The sequence below is a fragment of the Dioscorea cayenensis genome, chromosome 11 (assembly GCF_009730915.1).
Source record: "Dioscorea cayenensis subsp. rotundata cultivar TDr96_F1 chromosome 11, TDr96_F1_v2_PseudoChromosome.rev07_lg8_w22 25.fasta, whole genome shotgun sequence".
In the NCBI taxonomy this organism is placed as follows: domain Eukaryota; kingdom Viridiplantae; phylum Streptophyta; class Magnoliopsida; order Dioscoreales; family Dioscoreaceae; genus Dioscorea; species Dioscorea cayenensis.
In genome coordinates this window covers 20,916,933-20,933,789 of record NC_052481.1, presented here as the reverse complement: position 1 = coordinate 20,933,789, position 16,857 = coordinate 20,916,933, and the positions used below count along the sequence as shown (strand labels likewise).

General features: G+C 38.0%; 3 protein-coding genes across 3 annotated transcripts; all 3 read right to left on the bottom strand.

The window, feature by feature from the left end:
* Positions 1 to 9,415: 9,415 nt before the first annotated feature.
* LOC120272463 (receptor-like protein EIX1) lies at positions 9,416 to 10,866 on the bottom strand. The gene has a single exon (XM_039279288.1). It carries the CDS (start codon positions 10,811 to 10,813, stop codon positions 9,539 to 9,541), a length of 1,275 nt encoding a protein of 424 aa, XP_039135222.1. The 5' UTR covers positions 10,814 to 10,866; the 3' UTR covers positions 9,416 to 9,538.
* On the bottom strand, positions 10,852 to 11,341 carry LOC120271749 (receptor-like protein EIX2). The gene is made up of 2 exons (XM_039278426.1): positions 11,284 to 11,341; positions 10,852 to 11,228 (listed from the first exon to the last, which is right to left on the bottom strand). The coding sequence occupies exons 1-2, from the start codon at positions 11,339 to 11,341 to the stop codon at positions 10,852 to 10,854; spliced, it is 435 nt and encodes a 144-aa protein (XP_039134360.1).
* A 160-nt stretch (positions 11,342 to 11,501) lies between these two features.
* LOC120271748 (receptor-like protein EIX2) lies at positions 11,502 to 12,512 on the bottom strand. Its single transcript, XM_039278425.1, has one exon. It carries the CDS (start codon positions 12,510 to 12,512, stop codon positions 11,502 to 11,504), a length of 1,011 nt encoding a protein of 336 aa, XP_039134359.1.
* Positions 12,513 to 16,857: the final 4,345 nt, after the last annotated feature.

Here is a 16,857-nt window from a genome sequence, read left to right as displayed (position 1 = left end):
CCTTCTTAGAGAACGGACACCTTAAGAAAAGGTGATCCACAGATTCGACGTCAGCATGGCAGAGCACACATGTGTCAGTCGGCAGCCTATTGCATCGACGCTTAGCAAGATTTTCTGTGGAGAGAATCTTGTTCTTCCGAGCAAGCCGCTAAAAATATTAATCTTCTTTGGGCGTGGGACCTTTCCAAAAGATGTTAGCCATGGGGGCATCCGAGACCTCCCTCATTCAAAAGCCCGTAGAAGGACTTGACCGAGAAGGCGCCATTGCTCGTCAAAACCCCACATCTTAAGATCCCTATCACTCATTGACGCTGAAGTTCGAGTCCTAGACCGATTTTGCACAATGTCGGCTCGACCGCGATCAACGGCCTCCCCGATAACAAGCTGCTCTCTCACCGTCCCGTGAGGCGTAGTCGATGCAAGAAATTCTTCAGGCCAAGTATTCATAGGCGCAAGGCCATTAAGCCACCTGTCCTTCCAGAATAGCGATTCAGAACCCGATTTCACCTAGACCAAAATACATCCCCTAAAAGCGGGGAGACATCGGGAAACACCTGACCAAAAAAATGAGACTCTCCCAAACGGAGCCCTAAATAAGTCCCAATAAGGGACCTGATAGTTGAATCGCAAAATCTTCCTCCCCCCCAGTGCGAGTCCAACAACATCTTCCATCGCCATTTCCCCAAAAGGGCAAGATTGAATGTAGAGAGATCCAAGATCCCCCACCCACCTTGATCCTTCGCCCGACAGATGTTCTTCCAAGCCACAAGTCTACACCCAGGATGCTCAATGTCAGGGCCTGACCAAAGGAAATCCCTTCTAATCCTGTCTATTGCTTTGATTACCCACTTAGGTAACCTAAACAAGGACATCCAGTATGTCGGTAAAACAGATAACACTGAGTTGACAAGGATGAGCCTGCCACCGATCGAGAGGTAGGAAGATTTCCAAGAGAACAATCTCCCTCTGACTTTAGCAATCAAACTCTCCCAATCCTGTTTACGAGGTCTCCTTCCCGAAATGGGGATGCCCAGGTAGGTAACAGGGAGTAGGCCTACCTCGCAGTTGACCGTTTTAGCCTCACTAACTTTAGGTAGGCGATGCATGTTGGTGGTATAGAGACACGTTTTGGAGAAAATGGTTTCAAGGCCGGCGAGCCCTTCAAAAACCAGAAGAATCAGTTTGATCACTCTGAGATCCTCAACCCCACCCACTGTCAAAACCAGAAGATCGTCCGCATAATGCAGATTACAAATGCTTCCCTGCTCTCCAAGTGGCACACCAACCAGGATTTTAGAGTGCAACGCGTTATCAAACATGGTGCATAACACATCTGAGACCAGCACAAAAAACAACGGCGACAGAGGATCACCTTGTCTCATTAATTGCATATTAAGCAAAAATATAACACCCCATACTTTTTCTTTTTGACAAAAAATTTAGTACACCACGTCCAAAGTCTGCTAGCATGACTCAAAGTTAATAGACTTCTTTTCGGGTCAACTTCTCATCTCTCTCTTCTTAATCCCTCTTACAAACATCTCAATTCCACCCCTAATAGTTCATGTACTCATAACTTTCTCATATATATTTCACAAAATTGAAAAACATCAAGAAAAAAAAAATCATGCAAATGTGGTTGAAACGATTGAGATTGCCACATTTTGACCTCATAATATTATGAATGTTAATGATTTGAAATAGATCAAATTATTATTATTATTATTATTATTATTATTATTATTATTATTATTATTATTATTATTAGTTCCGGTGATATGGTTTGTGGTTTAGAGAATACTCAAAACACTCAAAGAAAACTCACACAAACCAAGCAAGAAAGAGACATACAAGATTGGTAACCCAGTTCGGCGTCCACTCGCCTATGTCTGGGGGGCCAAGCCCGGAGATAAACAATCCACTAAAAGAGGTAAAAATACATGAGTACAAACACTTGTCACTCAACACTCACAAACAAAGATCACTACCCTCTCTAAATTGTTTAGTGCTCACACACTCTCCTGCACAAGTGACACACACAATCTCAGAGCAAGGTAGCTTATATAGACGCCTCAACGTCCTAAATATAACACATATCTCTTTTAGAATCTTCGTGGCTACTAATTTAAAAACCTTCCGAAATTAGCTGCTGCAACTCCTGTTATAACATGAATTGCAATATGGCCATGACTGCTGACTTGACTGAGTTCTAGTTATGTTGCAGACGACCTCAAGACCCATCAACCTCCCGGCTATGCTTAGTCAGAGTCGGTGCAGTCAAATCTCCCGATCCCGACTGTCGATAATTAGCCTACCTCCTCACTTCCGCATCACGCAGTCCCCTCGGAAGGGGCGTACGTCATTGTGTGTCTTCATAAAACTTACCAAACTTGATCTTCAATTCACCCCAATTTGGCCTTCAAATCTTCCTAAGAAAGATCTTTAATCAATCATGCCAACAATAGTCATGTTTTCAAATCTTCAATCATTCTCATTAAGGATTTTTCAAATCATATCTTTAATTAGCCTTCATTTATAACATTGATAGATATTTCTTCAATTAAGCTCCATCCATATTTAGTCTTAAATCAAATCACCTAAATATGGTATTGATATGATCTTGTCTTCAAAATACAACACATTGCCAAAAATAACTCCACCAAGATCTTCAAGATATTTCGCTTCCAAGTCAAGACTCCTTGCCATGTCACCATACTTTCCATGTCATCAATTATGTCTTTTCACCATGGTTGTCACGTCATCTTATCTAGGTGTCAAATCATGCCAATAAATAGTGTGGTTACACTAACAATTATTATTATTATTATTATTTACTAATGGGTGATAAACACCCCCACCCTCTAATTTAAGATATTGTGAAAAGAACACAAGTACGGAGGTGCATTGGTTATAGGAGCTTACGAATCTTCTAAAAAAAACCCTTTACCCTATATCCCTGAAGGGATGAAGCCATTGTGTTTCTTATAGATCTATACTCAGGCTGTGTGAATAGTACTTATAACAATATTGCATCGGATTGTAAGTACTGCAGGGAAGGATTCGGACCCTTATTCTTTCCCTTAGCACTTTTGTGTTATACTATTGAGCTATCCAATGGGTTATTAAATCAAATTATTATCCCCAATTAAGATATGAACCAATTTAGATGATTATAGTTTGAGTAAACTAGTTTTTTTTTTGTTTGGTTTTTTTAAAAAAGATGGAAAGACCGCTTGTATGAAAAAAAGATACAAAAAGGTATAAGAGAAAACAAGACCATACAAAGAAAGAGCAATAAGAACATGTAAATGAAAACAAATATAGATATCCACGGGAAGTGTATCAATAAAAAACCCAAAACAAACCTCTTGGGGAGGAAATTAAGACCCCATGTAGGCATGTGAAACAAAGCAACCAAACCCAAAACAAATCTGCTGTTTTTCTTAGACATTACTGTAAAATCAATTCTGTTAATCCAGTGAATACTTCTCTTTTATGAGATCCTTGGATATTTAGTATTCCGATTGCTTTGAAGCCCACTTTTCTCAACATGGATATTGATTTGGAACAGTTTAATTTTTCTGACCTCACTTCTGGTGATCACTGGGATTCTCAGGGGTTACAATTACTATTTGGAAATCATATTGATTGTACTGATAAGAATTTTTCTTCAATTGATCATGTTTCAAACAATCATTGGGTTTGGTGGCCTAATGCTTCTACCTCTAAAATCTCATCAGCAGTTTACCATTTCTTGAACAAACAACATAGTTTTGCAGATCATTGGGAGGGGTGGAAAATTGTTTGGTTGATTCCTGTTGCTCCTAAAATTAAGCATTTTATTTGGCTCTGTTTGAGAGGTCGTCTTTCCACTTATGCTTTTCTTCATAGCATTCACATTGGTCCCGATTCTCCTGTGTAGTGCGTGTGGTCTTCATCGTGAGACTATTGATCACTTATTTGGCCAGTGTGGATGTACTTTTCGAATTGTTTGGGGAACAATTTAGTTCCTTATTGAACACTTCTATTGTTTTCAATAATGGTTTTTCTTCTGGCAATTGGGTTACTGAATACAGCCATTCCCTGTGTATCTTGGCTTACATAGCGGCTGGTGCATGGCATTTGTGGCTTAGCCGTTGTAATGCTATTTTTAAAAATGTTCGCCCAAATTACCATTTCATTGTCACCAGAACTATGGCCCATGTTGGAGAATTTTCTGTCAGTTCCAAAGATTTGTTGGGCAGGAAACTTATACTATACAATTTCTCTACTGCCGACGGTGGATTCCTCTTCACTCATGCAAAAACCAACCGCAATCTCCATGTTTGCTCTTTTGGTTTCTTCTTTACGAATTCTAAATTTGAGATTTCTCTTGCAGGGTGTGGCTCTCAGAGAATCACTGGACAACATTCTCGTGTCATACTTGCTATTGAAGTTGCTCTTCATAATCGCCTTTGGAACTTTCGGATCCCTGCTAACTATATTTTTCAACGACCAAAGATGTCATTCATGATCTTATTCGAACTCGGATTTCACTTCTTCCTGAGATATCAACCTCAAATTAGCAACTCGAAATTCCTTTTTGGATATGTGGCACTGCCTCAAATCCATATAATGCCACTCTCTTGGGGCTCTCCTGCCCGCCAATCTTGCTACACTTGGCTTTCAACATCAACACCTCAATCTGTTTCTTAACTGGAAAAAGATTTACCTTTTTGGATCATGAGATCAATCTTAAGCAGTGAGTTTTCTTTCTAAGTTGCTATGTTTTTCTCTTTTGTAGTGTTTGTTATCTGGTCTTCATCTGGCCTTTGTATCTTCTTTTTTTGTTTTTTGTTTTCTTTCTCTGTTCTAATAAATAGCTTCTCTGTTTGAGAGGTTCTTCAAAAAAAAAACAAAAAAAAAACTCATGCCTGGAGTGAAATCTCCTCGTTTTCGTGCGTCGTTCTTTCTAGAGACTAGTGAAACGTAAAATAGTGTTCATAAAAAATTGATTTTTTTCTAAACGATAATTAAATTGTATTTTATTGAAAAACAAAAAAACATTACTTGTTGAAGGGTTTGTTAAAAGATGTTACATTGTTTATAACCTTCATAAAAATTATTAAGTCAACTAAGCGTAACAAAAAATAATGAAAATCGGTTATGTAAACAACCAAAAGATTTTAACAAATTATATTTAACTAATAAATTTTTTTATCATGTCATTCTAAAAAAAGATATGAATATTTCTACAAGAGCTCCAGTATAACTTATTTAAATCTTTTATATAAAATATGGTTTTTTTAATGAGGTCAACTATTTTGTAAAAAAATAATTTAGGTTCGTTGTATAGAATTTGGAATATTTTATTATTTAAGGAGCGGTTTTTTTTAATAATTTTCATGATTTATTTATTTTAAATATAAATTTTGGAGAAGAGTCTTGGGAGGAGAGTTTTCTCATAGTGAGAGATGTCACGCAACATCATGTCATGTCTTTTTTTTTAAAAAAAAATAAAAGATTTGAAGAAGACCGGACCCCAGCAACTTTTCTTTTGGGAGCATGGTCTTACCGTCCAATTAATTGTCCCTTACTCCTTTGTTGACTTTGACTCGAAGCACAATTGCTAATTGGCTTTCCTTGCAGTGTTTCTCCTCCATCATACGTTTCTTGTAGTTTTTCTCCATCAGATATTTCTTCCTTGGAGGTTGTCAGTTCGACATTTTCTAAGGGATATTGGGATCTTGTGATTAAAGTTATGATGTGGAATGTTTGGTTTGTTAAGAATGAATGTATTTTCAATGCCACTGTTCTACATGTCCATACTGTTATCCTGAGAATTGATCGCATGGTTTTGCTATGGTGTTCTTCATTTTCAGATCGCTCTCAGGAAAAGATTGAAGACTCCTTGTCCAGTATCCGTCGAAGCTTGGAGTTCTTGGGACCCCGCACCGAGAATCTCTTTGAGACTCCGAGGACAGGGGAGACACTTTTGCCGAGCGAGGAGTAGGGGTTGGGTTGGTGGTGGTTTGGGGTGGGAAGTGTTCTTCCCGCTTGGAAGAGTTTTTGTGTGGGTTGTTTTTGTAATCACTGGTAGTGGCTCTGTCTGTCCTTTGGTGTTGTTGTTCTTTTTCTACTTTTGGTAGAGGCTTGTACTTTGTTGGTTTTTTACTATGAATGTGGTTTATCCCATTTTTTGTTTTTAAATAATATCATGTCAACAAGTGTTTCACTTGACCCCACCCGTTATGAGGTTTGCTTTGTATTATCCCCACACTCTTTGGCATGTTCTTGTGAGCCCCAAGTTGATCGCCAAGCCATGTGTCCATCTCAGGAGCCCTCACATCATGCTCTGGGCCCTAACTTCCTCATGTTAAATATTGGCTTGATATCCTTGTGATGAAACCAAAATCTTGATCTCTTTTAATCCAACGGTCTAGATTGCTCTATTGTTTATATAGAGTTATGTTTGTTGGGTGTTGTGTAATGAGAGAAAAGAGAGAAAGATAGAGAGGGTGAGTTCTCTTGTATTTAGAGAGTGAAAAGAGTGGTGTAGAGGAGAGCTCTTGTTCTTGCTTGATCTCATTAAAGCAAGGTAAAACCCTTGTTTTTGAGGTAAGGCTAGTTCTTAGAGCTTGGTAATCCTCTTGTGGTTTTATGCCTATTTTTTATACTCTTGTACTCTTGTTATCCCCCATGATATAGTGAAGCATTGTTCTCCCGTGGACGTAGAACCACGTTAAATTGGTGTCTCTTACTTTATTCTTGTGAGATTGGTTGTATGTTATTGTCACGCCCCGAACCTGGCTCCCCAGGCCCAGTGCACTGACAAACGGCCACACACCCACCAAGCTGAGGCCCAGTAGGCATGTAAGGCCTCAAAACCTGTTCTCAACAAATCACAAAAAATCTAACAGAGAGCAAAGACTAGAAACAAGAATGGAGTTCAGCACTAAAAGAAATAACTAAGTGTCTTGCACAGTTGCTACAAATTTAATCAAATAAAAACTATGCCCACAACAAACGGGACTTATTACATGCTAAGAAGATTGACGGTGGCCCAACGATCCCTGCTAAACTATCCGTCACTGACCTCTACTCCTCGATCCGAAAAGAAAAAAATAACAACTAAAAATTTATGAGCTTGATGCTCCAAAGTAAGCACCCACTAAAAATATAGGGATCACTTATCAAAAATCATAATTTAATAATTTGCAAAAACCAACCATAAGTTTAATTCACTTAACATAGATGTCAAAAATTAAGCATATAGGTCCCCCAAACAACTATTGCCCAAAACAAATCACAAAATTCATATATTTACCCTCGGTGACCCGAGACAAAACAAAAGTCATATTTTTACCCTCGGTGACCCGAGCCAAAAATTAACAAAAGGCCGATATTCCGCGACCGGCAAGCGTTGGGAAACTATAGTTTCTAGAACAAAATACGTAGTCGACACGTCGAGTGTTTTAACCCCCGATAGCGATGTGGTTATTGCAAAGTTAGTTGGGGACTAATTTCTATATCAAAGTCACTTTGGTCACAAAACGATGTAACTAACAAAAATTCAAGACAAGCGAAAAGTACAGAGAATACGATGAATATGATCCCATTTTTGTCATATCAAAAATACACCCGGGTTAATGAAATACAAATATGAACAAATAATAAAAAAATAATAATATTCTTTAATAAAAATTTAAATAATACCCTAAATTCAAAAATAAATAAATAAATATATAAACTCGAACTTTAAACACATGAATTCAAAAATTTAAATAATTATCCGAAATTCGAAATTTTTGAACATCATAAATCATATGAAATTTCAAAAGTAAAAGAATCGGGATTTAAAAAGAATTATTTGAAAAATTCGAATTTAACTAAACCAACACGTGGAATTCTAAAGAATCTCATTAATTTGAATATTAAATAATTTAAAAATAATTCCGAAATTAGTATTAATTATATAAATATAATTTGAATAATATCATGAAATCTAATTATCCAAAAATAAATAAATAAAAATACATATTTTCACAAATTTAACAAGTTTCAAAAGTCTATATACATAGTATAATTTATATGTGGGATACTTACTCGATATTCGCTAAACCCACAAAAAATCCAAGTTGACTCCCACTTAACTCTCCACAAAAAGAACCTATAGACATAAAATCAATTCAATAACCCTAACTTTACAAATTAACTAGAGGTCTTGGATTCCGAGTATAACACTTAATCTTATAAAGGATCGGGAAAAATAAATATCATTGGATACTATAAGACCTCAATCAAAACACTCGCACATCCTAACCCAAACAGATACGATTGCATCAAGAAGAAAAATTAAACTGCTAAAGCATTACTAATTAACCTTTGAAGGATAATATATATATTCACACAATGGCATCCATAAATAACCAGGATAAAACATGGAGAAGTAAAAGCTTTTACTCGAATTCACTGAACCACTAGCGGAACTATAAAGAGAGAAACTTAAAGAACATGAAGAACCTACAAGTGGAGAACATCTAACATACAACACCTAAAACAAAACACTCCAACATCGCCAAAACAAGACCACCACAAGTACGCAATCGGATGAACGCCTAACCTCGATTTGGAAAGTCGCTTAGATCCTCGCTTTGACAATCGGGACTAGGGAGAACCTCTCGATTACGCCACCACGCCGCTAAAAGAGGCGATAGGGAGAAGACTGCAAGTTATCCCTTTTTATTGAGATTTATCGCACGGATGGGAGGTTGTCTAAAAATATGGGTAGAAGGTTATGAAAGGATAAGATAAAACTTTTAAATGAAACTAATTAAATTAAATAAAAAAACAAAAAGATAATTTTAAAGAGAGTGGGGTCCACAGTTATCTTTGCATCTGCCCTATTCATTTGCATGTGATTCTAGGGTATTGTGATATCTGACATCAAGTGTTCGACGAATTGCCACACTAGTTCCGCGCTTCCTCACACGCAACACCTCAAGCCTGTTTAAGTAAAACTTGTTGTCAGGTAATTGAAGAAGAAGCAGAGGAGGAAGCTGAGAAGAGTTCAGTTAATGTTTAATGTAAAGAGTTCAGTTAATGTTTGTGTTAATGTGTGAAGGCTTGAGAGTGTTTTGATTGAGTGTTTGTATTAGATGTTTGAAAGGTAGGTAAGTTAGTTTTGTAAAAGAGGGAAGCAGGTGCATTACTTAACATAAGAAACCAACTAGTTTCAAACAAGTGGACTAAGTTCTCTGCAAGCTTTCTAAAATTTATCCACTGTAAAAGCTATAGCAACCAACTGCTATCATTAAATTAAAAAAATGATTTTAATTTAGAGGGAACAAAAAACAAACCTGGATGATAGGATAACCAATGACGAAGATGAGGCAGCAAATCAACAAGTAAAGAAGAAGAAGAAGAAGAAGATGTAATGAACATGGTTCAAAATACAGCAGCTGTGATATGGATATGTGTTATTAAATATTACAGCAGATATTATACAACACCAGACTGTACTTATATTAGAAAAGTACACACATGATGACAGACATCTCTAGTGGTTTGACTTTGACATGATCTTGCTCTTCATCCTCGCAAAGCTGACAACAACCCAGGCATGGATATTCTCACAAGTTGTGTCTGTGTACCTAAAGTAGGCATATCTCCACTTGTTTTTGAAGATCAAGACACCCCAGATGGTCCAGAATCCAACCGCAAATCCTGACAAGAATCCAATGTACATCCATACTATCTCACCATCATCATCTTCATTTCCATTACTTGGCTTTTCCTGAATTGGTCCGCCACCTTTAGTACAATTGTCAGTTAAAGGGAATCCACAAAGATGATTACCAGTATAAATGGAAGGGTCTGTGAAGGTGTTGAACTGGTTGCCTGATGGTATTTTCCCTGACAAGTCGTTATAAGATACATTGAAGTCGCTCAAGGATGTCAAGTTTGAAAAGGTTGAAGGTATGCTCCCAAAGAGTTTGTTTCTTGACAAATCTAGTGATTCAAGTTGTTGTAACTGACCCAACTTATCTGGGATCTCACCATCTAATTGGTTTTCAGAGAGGTGCAAACTCTGTAGACCAAACAAACTTGCAATCTCTTCAGGGATGCCCCCTGTCAACACATTGTTGGAGAGGTCCATGATTTTCACATATGGAAGAAGACGCTGGGAATATTCCTTTTCTTTCCCGTTGGATGCCACCATTATTGTATCTTGGACTCCTAAAATACCATACCATAAAAGATCAGAATTGAAAAGGCTTTGCATGGCACTGAGGTTTCCAAAACTCACAGGGATGGGACCTGAAAAATTATTGCGTGACAAATCAAGGATTTGTAGATACTTTAGTTGAGGAATTTCCTGTGGGATGTGATCACTAAAGGTATTTGCTCTTAAGATGAGAATAACCAATCTTGATAAGCTTTCTCCAACCCAAATTGGTATACTTCCAGCAAAGTTGTTGTAACCGAGATCAAGAACCTCAAGTTGACTGCAATTCTTCAGTATGGCAGGAATTTCCCCAGACAATTTGTTATGGCTCAAGCGAAGTTGAGCTAGTTGAGGAAGATAAGATATTGAATCTGGTATAGCTCCGGTCAAATTGTTGTTTGACAAATTCAAAATCCACAGAGCAGACGAATTCCACAAGCAATCTGGTAGCTCACCGGATAAATTGTTTTTCGAGATATCAAGAACTTGTAGTCCCTGTATTTGACACAACGAGAGGGGAAGAGTGCCATTTAATTTGTTCATTGAGAGCAGCAGGAGCTTCAAATATGCATTATGTGACATAGCCGGAAAGTTCTCTGTTATCATTTGAGTGATAGAACCTGAGAATGAGTTATTGGAAAAATTTATGTAGGAGATGGATGAACCCAGAAACCTGGTAGAGGTCCATAGAACCGATTGGAAGAAAGATCAATGGTATTCAGCTGCATGGAAGTTGAGAACTTGGGCAGCATTCCCTCAATCTGATTTTCAGACATGTACATCTCTGCAAGATTGACGCTAACCAGGTTCCAAAAACCAGTCTGGGGACAGTGCTTGAGATTCCTGTATGTAGATATGTCAAGTACATTCAACTTGTGTTGCGTCTGGAGCCATGTTGGAAATTCTGAGCCCACTGAACAAGACCTGATTCTCAATTCTTGGAGAAGAAAAGGTGGAATCCAGTTAGAACTCACATTGAAAAACGAATGAATTGGACTGCATACAGAAGCACATTTAACTTCTGCAGATCAGAAAAAGTGTGCTTCAGTTATAGCACTCACGCATCTGATTCTCACCAAGATCCAAACTTTCCAGCTCTGTAAGTTTTTCCAATTTCCAGTGGTAAAGTGCCATTTAATTTGTTTTGAAAAAGATTTAATGACTCAAAAGGGAGAGTCTCACAAATGGATGAAGTCAAAGAGCCGGAGATTGAGTTTTCTGAGAGATCAAGGACCTTGAGATCTTTTTATGTCCCCCATCCAGTCTGGTATATCTCCATCAAGATTAGCATCGCTTAAATGCAAATGAGCTGCAGACTATCCTTAATACACCCAGTAAAATTGAGTTCTGCTAGTCTCATGCCCATGTTGCTGTCGGACAGATCAAGAGTTTTCAGGTTACAAAGATTGCCTACGCCTTTAGCTATGTCAGTACTAAAATTACTAGACAAATAATCTGCAGAGATAGATGACCCAAAAATATTGTTACTGAGATCTAGATATTCAAGGCTTTTGAGATTGAACACCCAGGGAGACACTGAGAAATTGATGGAATTGAACGAGAGATCAAGAACTAAGAGAGATGAGAAATTCAGATGGGGAATGGAAGGAGGAATACTTTGAAGCTGACACTCAGACAGACGTATCTCATTTATGGAAGGAAGTTTGTTCAGAGCTAGAAACAAACTATTGGATGAGTGACTGCTAAAGGTGACACCACTGAAAACAAGGTGTTGCAATGAAGTAAGATGAGAAAGCCATTGATGAGCAGCATCATCAACATAAACTCCATCATTATATGAGAGGTCAAGAGTCTGCAAACTGGAGAGATTTCCAAAACTGGAAGGAACAGGTCCTCCAAAGCCAGCTCTGGCAAGGTTGAGGTACTTCAAATCCTTGAAATGGCTGATGAATGATGGAACATTTGTTCCTCTGAAGTCATTCCCACTCAAGTCAAGATAATTCAAGTGTTGAAGAGAAAGCAAAGTTGGAGAGATCTCACCTCCCTGCAGATGGAAAATTACTGATCCGTGCTGGCCCAGGGCCAGTCCTACGATGTTGCCAGTTGTGTTGTCACATTGAACACCATCCCAAGAACAGCATGCATGTCCTACCCAGGAAGATAGGTTGTTGTATGGATCAATAATGTTCTTCTTGAAATCAAGAAGGGCCATTCTCTCACTCTCTATGCAATTTGTAGGATGTTCAACATTGGGAACAAGAGCTGCTGCATCACTGCATATAACAGCAAGTCCAAATACTAGTAGTAGTAGTAGTAGAGGCAGCAGGTATAGGAGAACAGGCATTGCTAGCAAGGGGAAATTGTTAGTGTATTTTCTTTGTTGGAGCTTTATATATATCTTATGTTCCGATCATTTGGTTCCTCCCTTGGCATCCACTGATCAAGGTTCTCCTCAAGGGAATTTTTCCACAGTCAACAGAGCAATGCAGAAAAAAAAAAGTCATACAAAGGGCCCAGGTAGCCATTTGAATCATTCGTTTTTTTTTTTTTTTAAATTTAAAATTTAAAAATAATCCGTGGCAAGTGACAACTACCGTCACTAAACACCGTGCTCTGTTTTTTATTGTTTAAAATAATCCGTCAACACTGTTAATGGTGTGAAAGGGATGTAGAGTCAAATTTTGGCTATTTTGAGTTATAAATGATTTGGATTAAATTAAAATTTTTAAATAAAAATTAGATAAAATTATTGCATTTGACCAAAAGGTCTTGGATCCAATAGCAATAGCCCCAAATATATATATATATATACATAATGAATGACTTGCCTATGGTGAGAGACTCATCTGTTTCTTTTTCATCGAGTTTGTCTTGTTTGTCTTTTCTTTTGAAGTAAATGTGGATAAACCACCGATTTATTGAAAAACTAAAGGACAACAAGATGCAGAATGAAACAGATGACAAAAGAGCCCTCACCGAAGTGAGTAAAGGCAAATATTACTAAACAGAGGAGCAAAGAAAGAACAATATCGAAAATAAACACCTGGACCGACGAAAGGCGCGCTCGGAGCTATAGGTCCGCTCCGGATAGAGAAGAAGGAGGATTACTCATGTGCAATGTCAGGCGCCGAGTTGTCGGCCTGGTGGGAAACTCTTTCGGTAAGAAAGTTGAGTGAACGCTGATTTTTCGTGAAGCATCGTGTTGGGTTGCAGATGACTGTCTGAGTCTGTAGATAACCATGAGAGAAGCATGTTAGCGGATCTAAAGCATGACAATGTAAGCACGGTAAAGCTTTTAGATGGAAATATGCGGAATTTTTGTTCTAGCCAAATGTTCCACAAAAATAGTTCGGAGATGAGATCCCGGATATGTCTCGGAAGAGGAATCAAGAGATTGTAACTGTGGATGTCCAAAGGTTTTTGTATTGAATGAGGCGTGGTAAAAGGATTAAAAATGTGTGAAAAAAATTCCCATAAATGACTAGAGTAGGGGCACTCAACCCTTTTCGCACCCCCTAACCAATGCATCTCCTCGGATTGGCAACATTTATTTACGTCTATAAGGATCATTTTGACCTCTCGACTTGAAAAACCCATTTTCCATTGAAGAGATAAAACAAGTCGCCTTCAATTTAAATTCAGATAAAGCTCCCGGCCCAGATGGATTTCCAATCTTCTTTTTTCAAAAACACTGGACCACCATTAAGGACACTTTAGTTAAACTTTGCGAGGATTTCCATGATGGATCCCTCAACTTTGAGCGACTAAACTGGATACACATAGCTCTCATTGCCAAAAACAATAATCCAGGGCTGGTATTTGATTTTCGCCCCATAAGTTTAATCAACTCCACCTGTAAGATTATATCCAAGATCCTTGCATCCCGCCTAAGCACCTTGATCGATGACCGGTCGATGAGGCTCAATCTGGTTTTATCAAGGGTAGATGCATTGCAGCACAATATCATTGGGGCTCAGAAGTTATTTTTAAGTTACGTAAACAGTAAACCTTGGATATGTTTTCAAAGTGGATTTTGCCAAAGTTTTTGACTCTCTTGATCGGAACTTCCCATCGGAAGTTCTTGTCGCTAGAGGCTTTGGACCTAGATGGATATCCCGGATCCATACTATTCTCCTGCTCGCGAAGGCACAATTCATCATCAATGGCACCACACAAGGATATATTCGTTGCAAAGGGGTCTCCGCCAAGGCGACCCCTTCTCCCTTCTTTTCGCTCCCTGTCGCGACACTTTGAGCGCTATGTTCACACACGCCCTTAGATCCAAAGTTATTGTGGGAGTTCCACTTGACCATTCAGATAGCATCTGTCATCTTCAATATGCAGATGACCTTTTAATCTTCTCTGCCGGTGGACATGAAGACCTCCGAATTATCAAACTAATTCTCTACATTTTTGAAGGATCTTCAGGTCTAACCATTAATTTTTCGAAAAGTTGCCTTTACTCCACAAATTTTGGATTCCAACCTCATCCTTCTTCTCGCTGTAATTTTTAAACCTGCTCCGGAATTGTCTCCTCTCACCTACTTAGGGGTCCCGTTATCCGGAAAAAGACCTAGAAGAGTAGATTGGCTAAACTCATCCAAATGGTCCGTTCTAGACTCACTCCCACGGAGAGCAAACTACTTATCCCTTGGTGGTCGATCAACTCATTAATTACAGGTTTCTACTGCTCCAGCTCATCTGGATGTCAGTGTTCAAACTTCCCGTCTGGGTAATCAAAGAAATTGACAAAATTCGCCGTGATTTTTTGTGGAAAGGACCTCGATTTATGCGTTCCAAAGGCATCGGATCGGGTTGCTTGGAACAGTAATCACCAGACCTAGAAACATGGGAGGTCGGGGATTATCAATCTCCAAGAATTCAACATAGCTCTCCTCGAAATGGTGGTGGAAACTTCTTTGCAATCCTAATTGTGGTTGGGTCAAAAATCATTCACACCAACTACCTAATTGGGAGCCCAAATGGTGTGCTCTCTCACATTCCACCCAAATAAATCCTTCTTTTGGGCAGGGAGTAAACTCCACATTGCACTCCCTTTCGATCCCGCATCACCCTTAATCAGGATAATTCCCCTTCCTGGTCCCTAGATAAACATGACAAGTTCACAGTCAAATCCTTCTACAAATTTCTTATTGACGGTGGTACTCGATGTCCCCTTCACAAATTTTTCTGGAAATCCCACTGTCCTAGTAAAATCACTCTTTTCTGCTGGCTTGCTAGGGAGGATAAAATTCTCACTTTAAATAACCTCTTCAAGAGAGGTTGCAACTTCCAAAATTCCACTGATACCTGTGTCCTTTGTCATCAAGCCTCAGAGAATCTTGTTTGTCTTTCTACTTCAATAAAGTTGTGATTTATCCACCTTTTTTTAAAAAAAATATTTATTTTCTGATAAACTTTTTTTTATATATAATGGTTTAAAATTAAAATCAATTATTCACCTTACCCAAAACCTCTTTGATCAACATCTATTGATCCGTATATATATATATATATATCATCTGTTGATTAAATATATATATATATTTTTAAATAATTTGTAAATCTTTACTAATCTCAACCAGTCTTTTGCTGATATTTAAAAAGGAGAATTACTTTAACATCTATTGGTTATTCTAGTGATAGTTACAAATACAAGAACTAAACTAAAACATAAGAGCTAACAAGAGAGAAAAAAACAGAAAAGCTTTTAAAAAAAGAATCCAGCAGTGTTAAACAACTTCATTATCCAATGTGGGAGATCATGGCCAGCATGAAAAAGAGAGAGCTGATGAAGGTTGAGGCCATGGGAAGCCAGCTTGATAACAATGCTAAGGCTAGAACGAGGGATGACTGCATATCGGGGGGTTTTCAAATCATCTATAATGTACTTAAGAAGGTCGTTAAGCTACCAGTGTATATTTATAACTGCTTGTCCCTGGGCAATGCTTCTCTTTAGGGGGGGAATAAGTTTATATTTTGCCCAGAAAAGGCTATTTATGCACTCATGATGTTAACTTTACTGTACTTGTCATTGTAATCCAACCATCAAGAAGGTGCATAGATGTCAAAGATGCATGATGTCATTAGAAAACCAAGTTGTGAAAGGCTACCAGATTAATTCTCATTCTCACAAGCACTTCAACGGCCATTTCTTCCCTTGCTATGTCTCATGGCCATCCATTCTTGACAGTGATATGATCAAAGATGAGCCTGTGTCCTCTAAAAATTATTATTAGTGTGTTGGTGTCTATTGCTGTCATCAACCTGTTTTTTTCCCTCCATCAATAGTACATGTTTTTTTTAAAAAAAAATTTGATATTTCCTCTAGACTATTGCTATACAAGTGACATTTTTCAAACCTATCCAGTTAAGCAATAGAGAAAACATGTGTTCTTTGTCAAATTAAACCACAGAGGCTATTGTTCTGTAACCACCTAGCTCAGCTCATACAAGAAACTCTTTGTTTTAACTAACCCTTGTGTTACTACGTGGTTTTTCTCTATTTTGTTTGATATGGAACTATTTAGCATATCTTTTATACAATCCTAGATGAGAATCTTGGCAAAGGTATGACATGTATTGTCTCTGAAAACCAGTTATCTGATATAGAGTTGGGGGAAGGAAATCAGTTATTATTAATCACCAAATTTGAATCTTAACATTCAATCTCAAACTCTATGACTGTT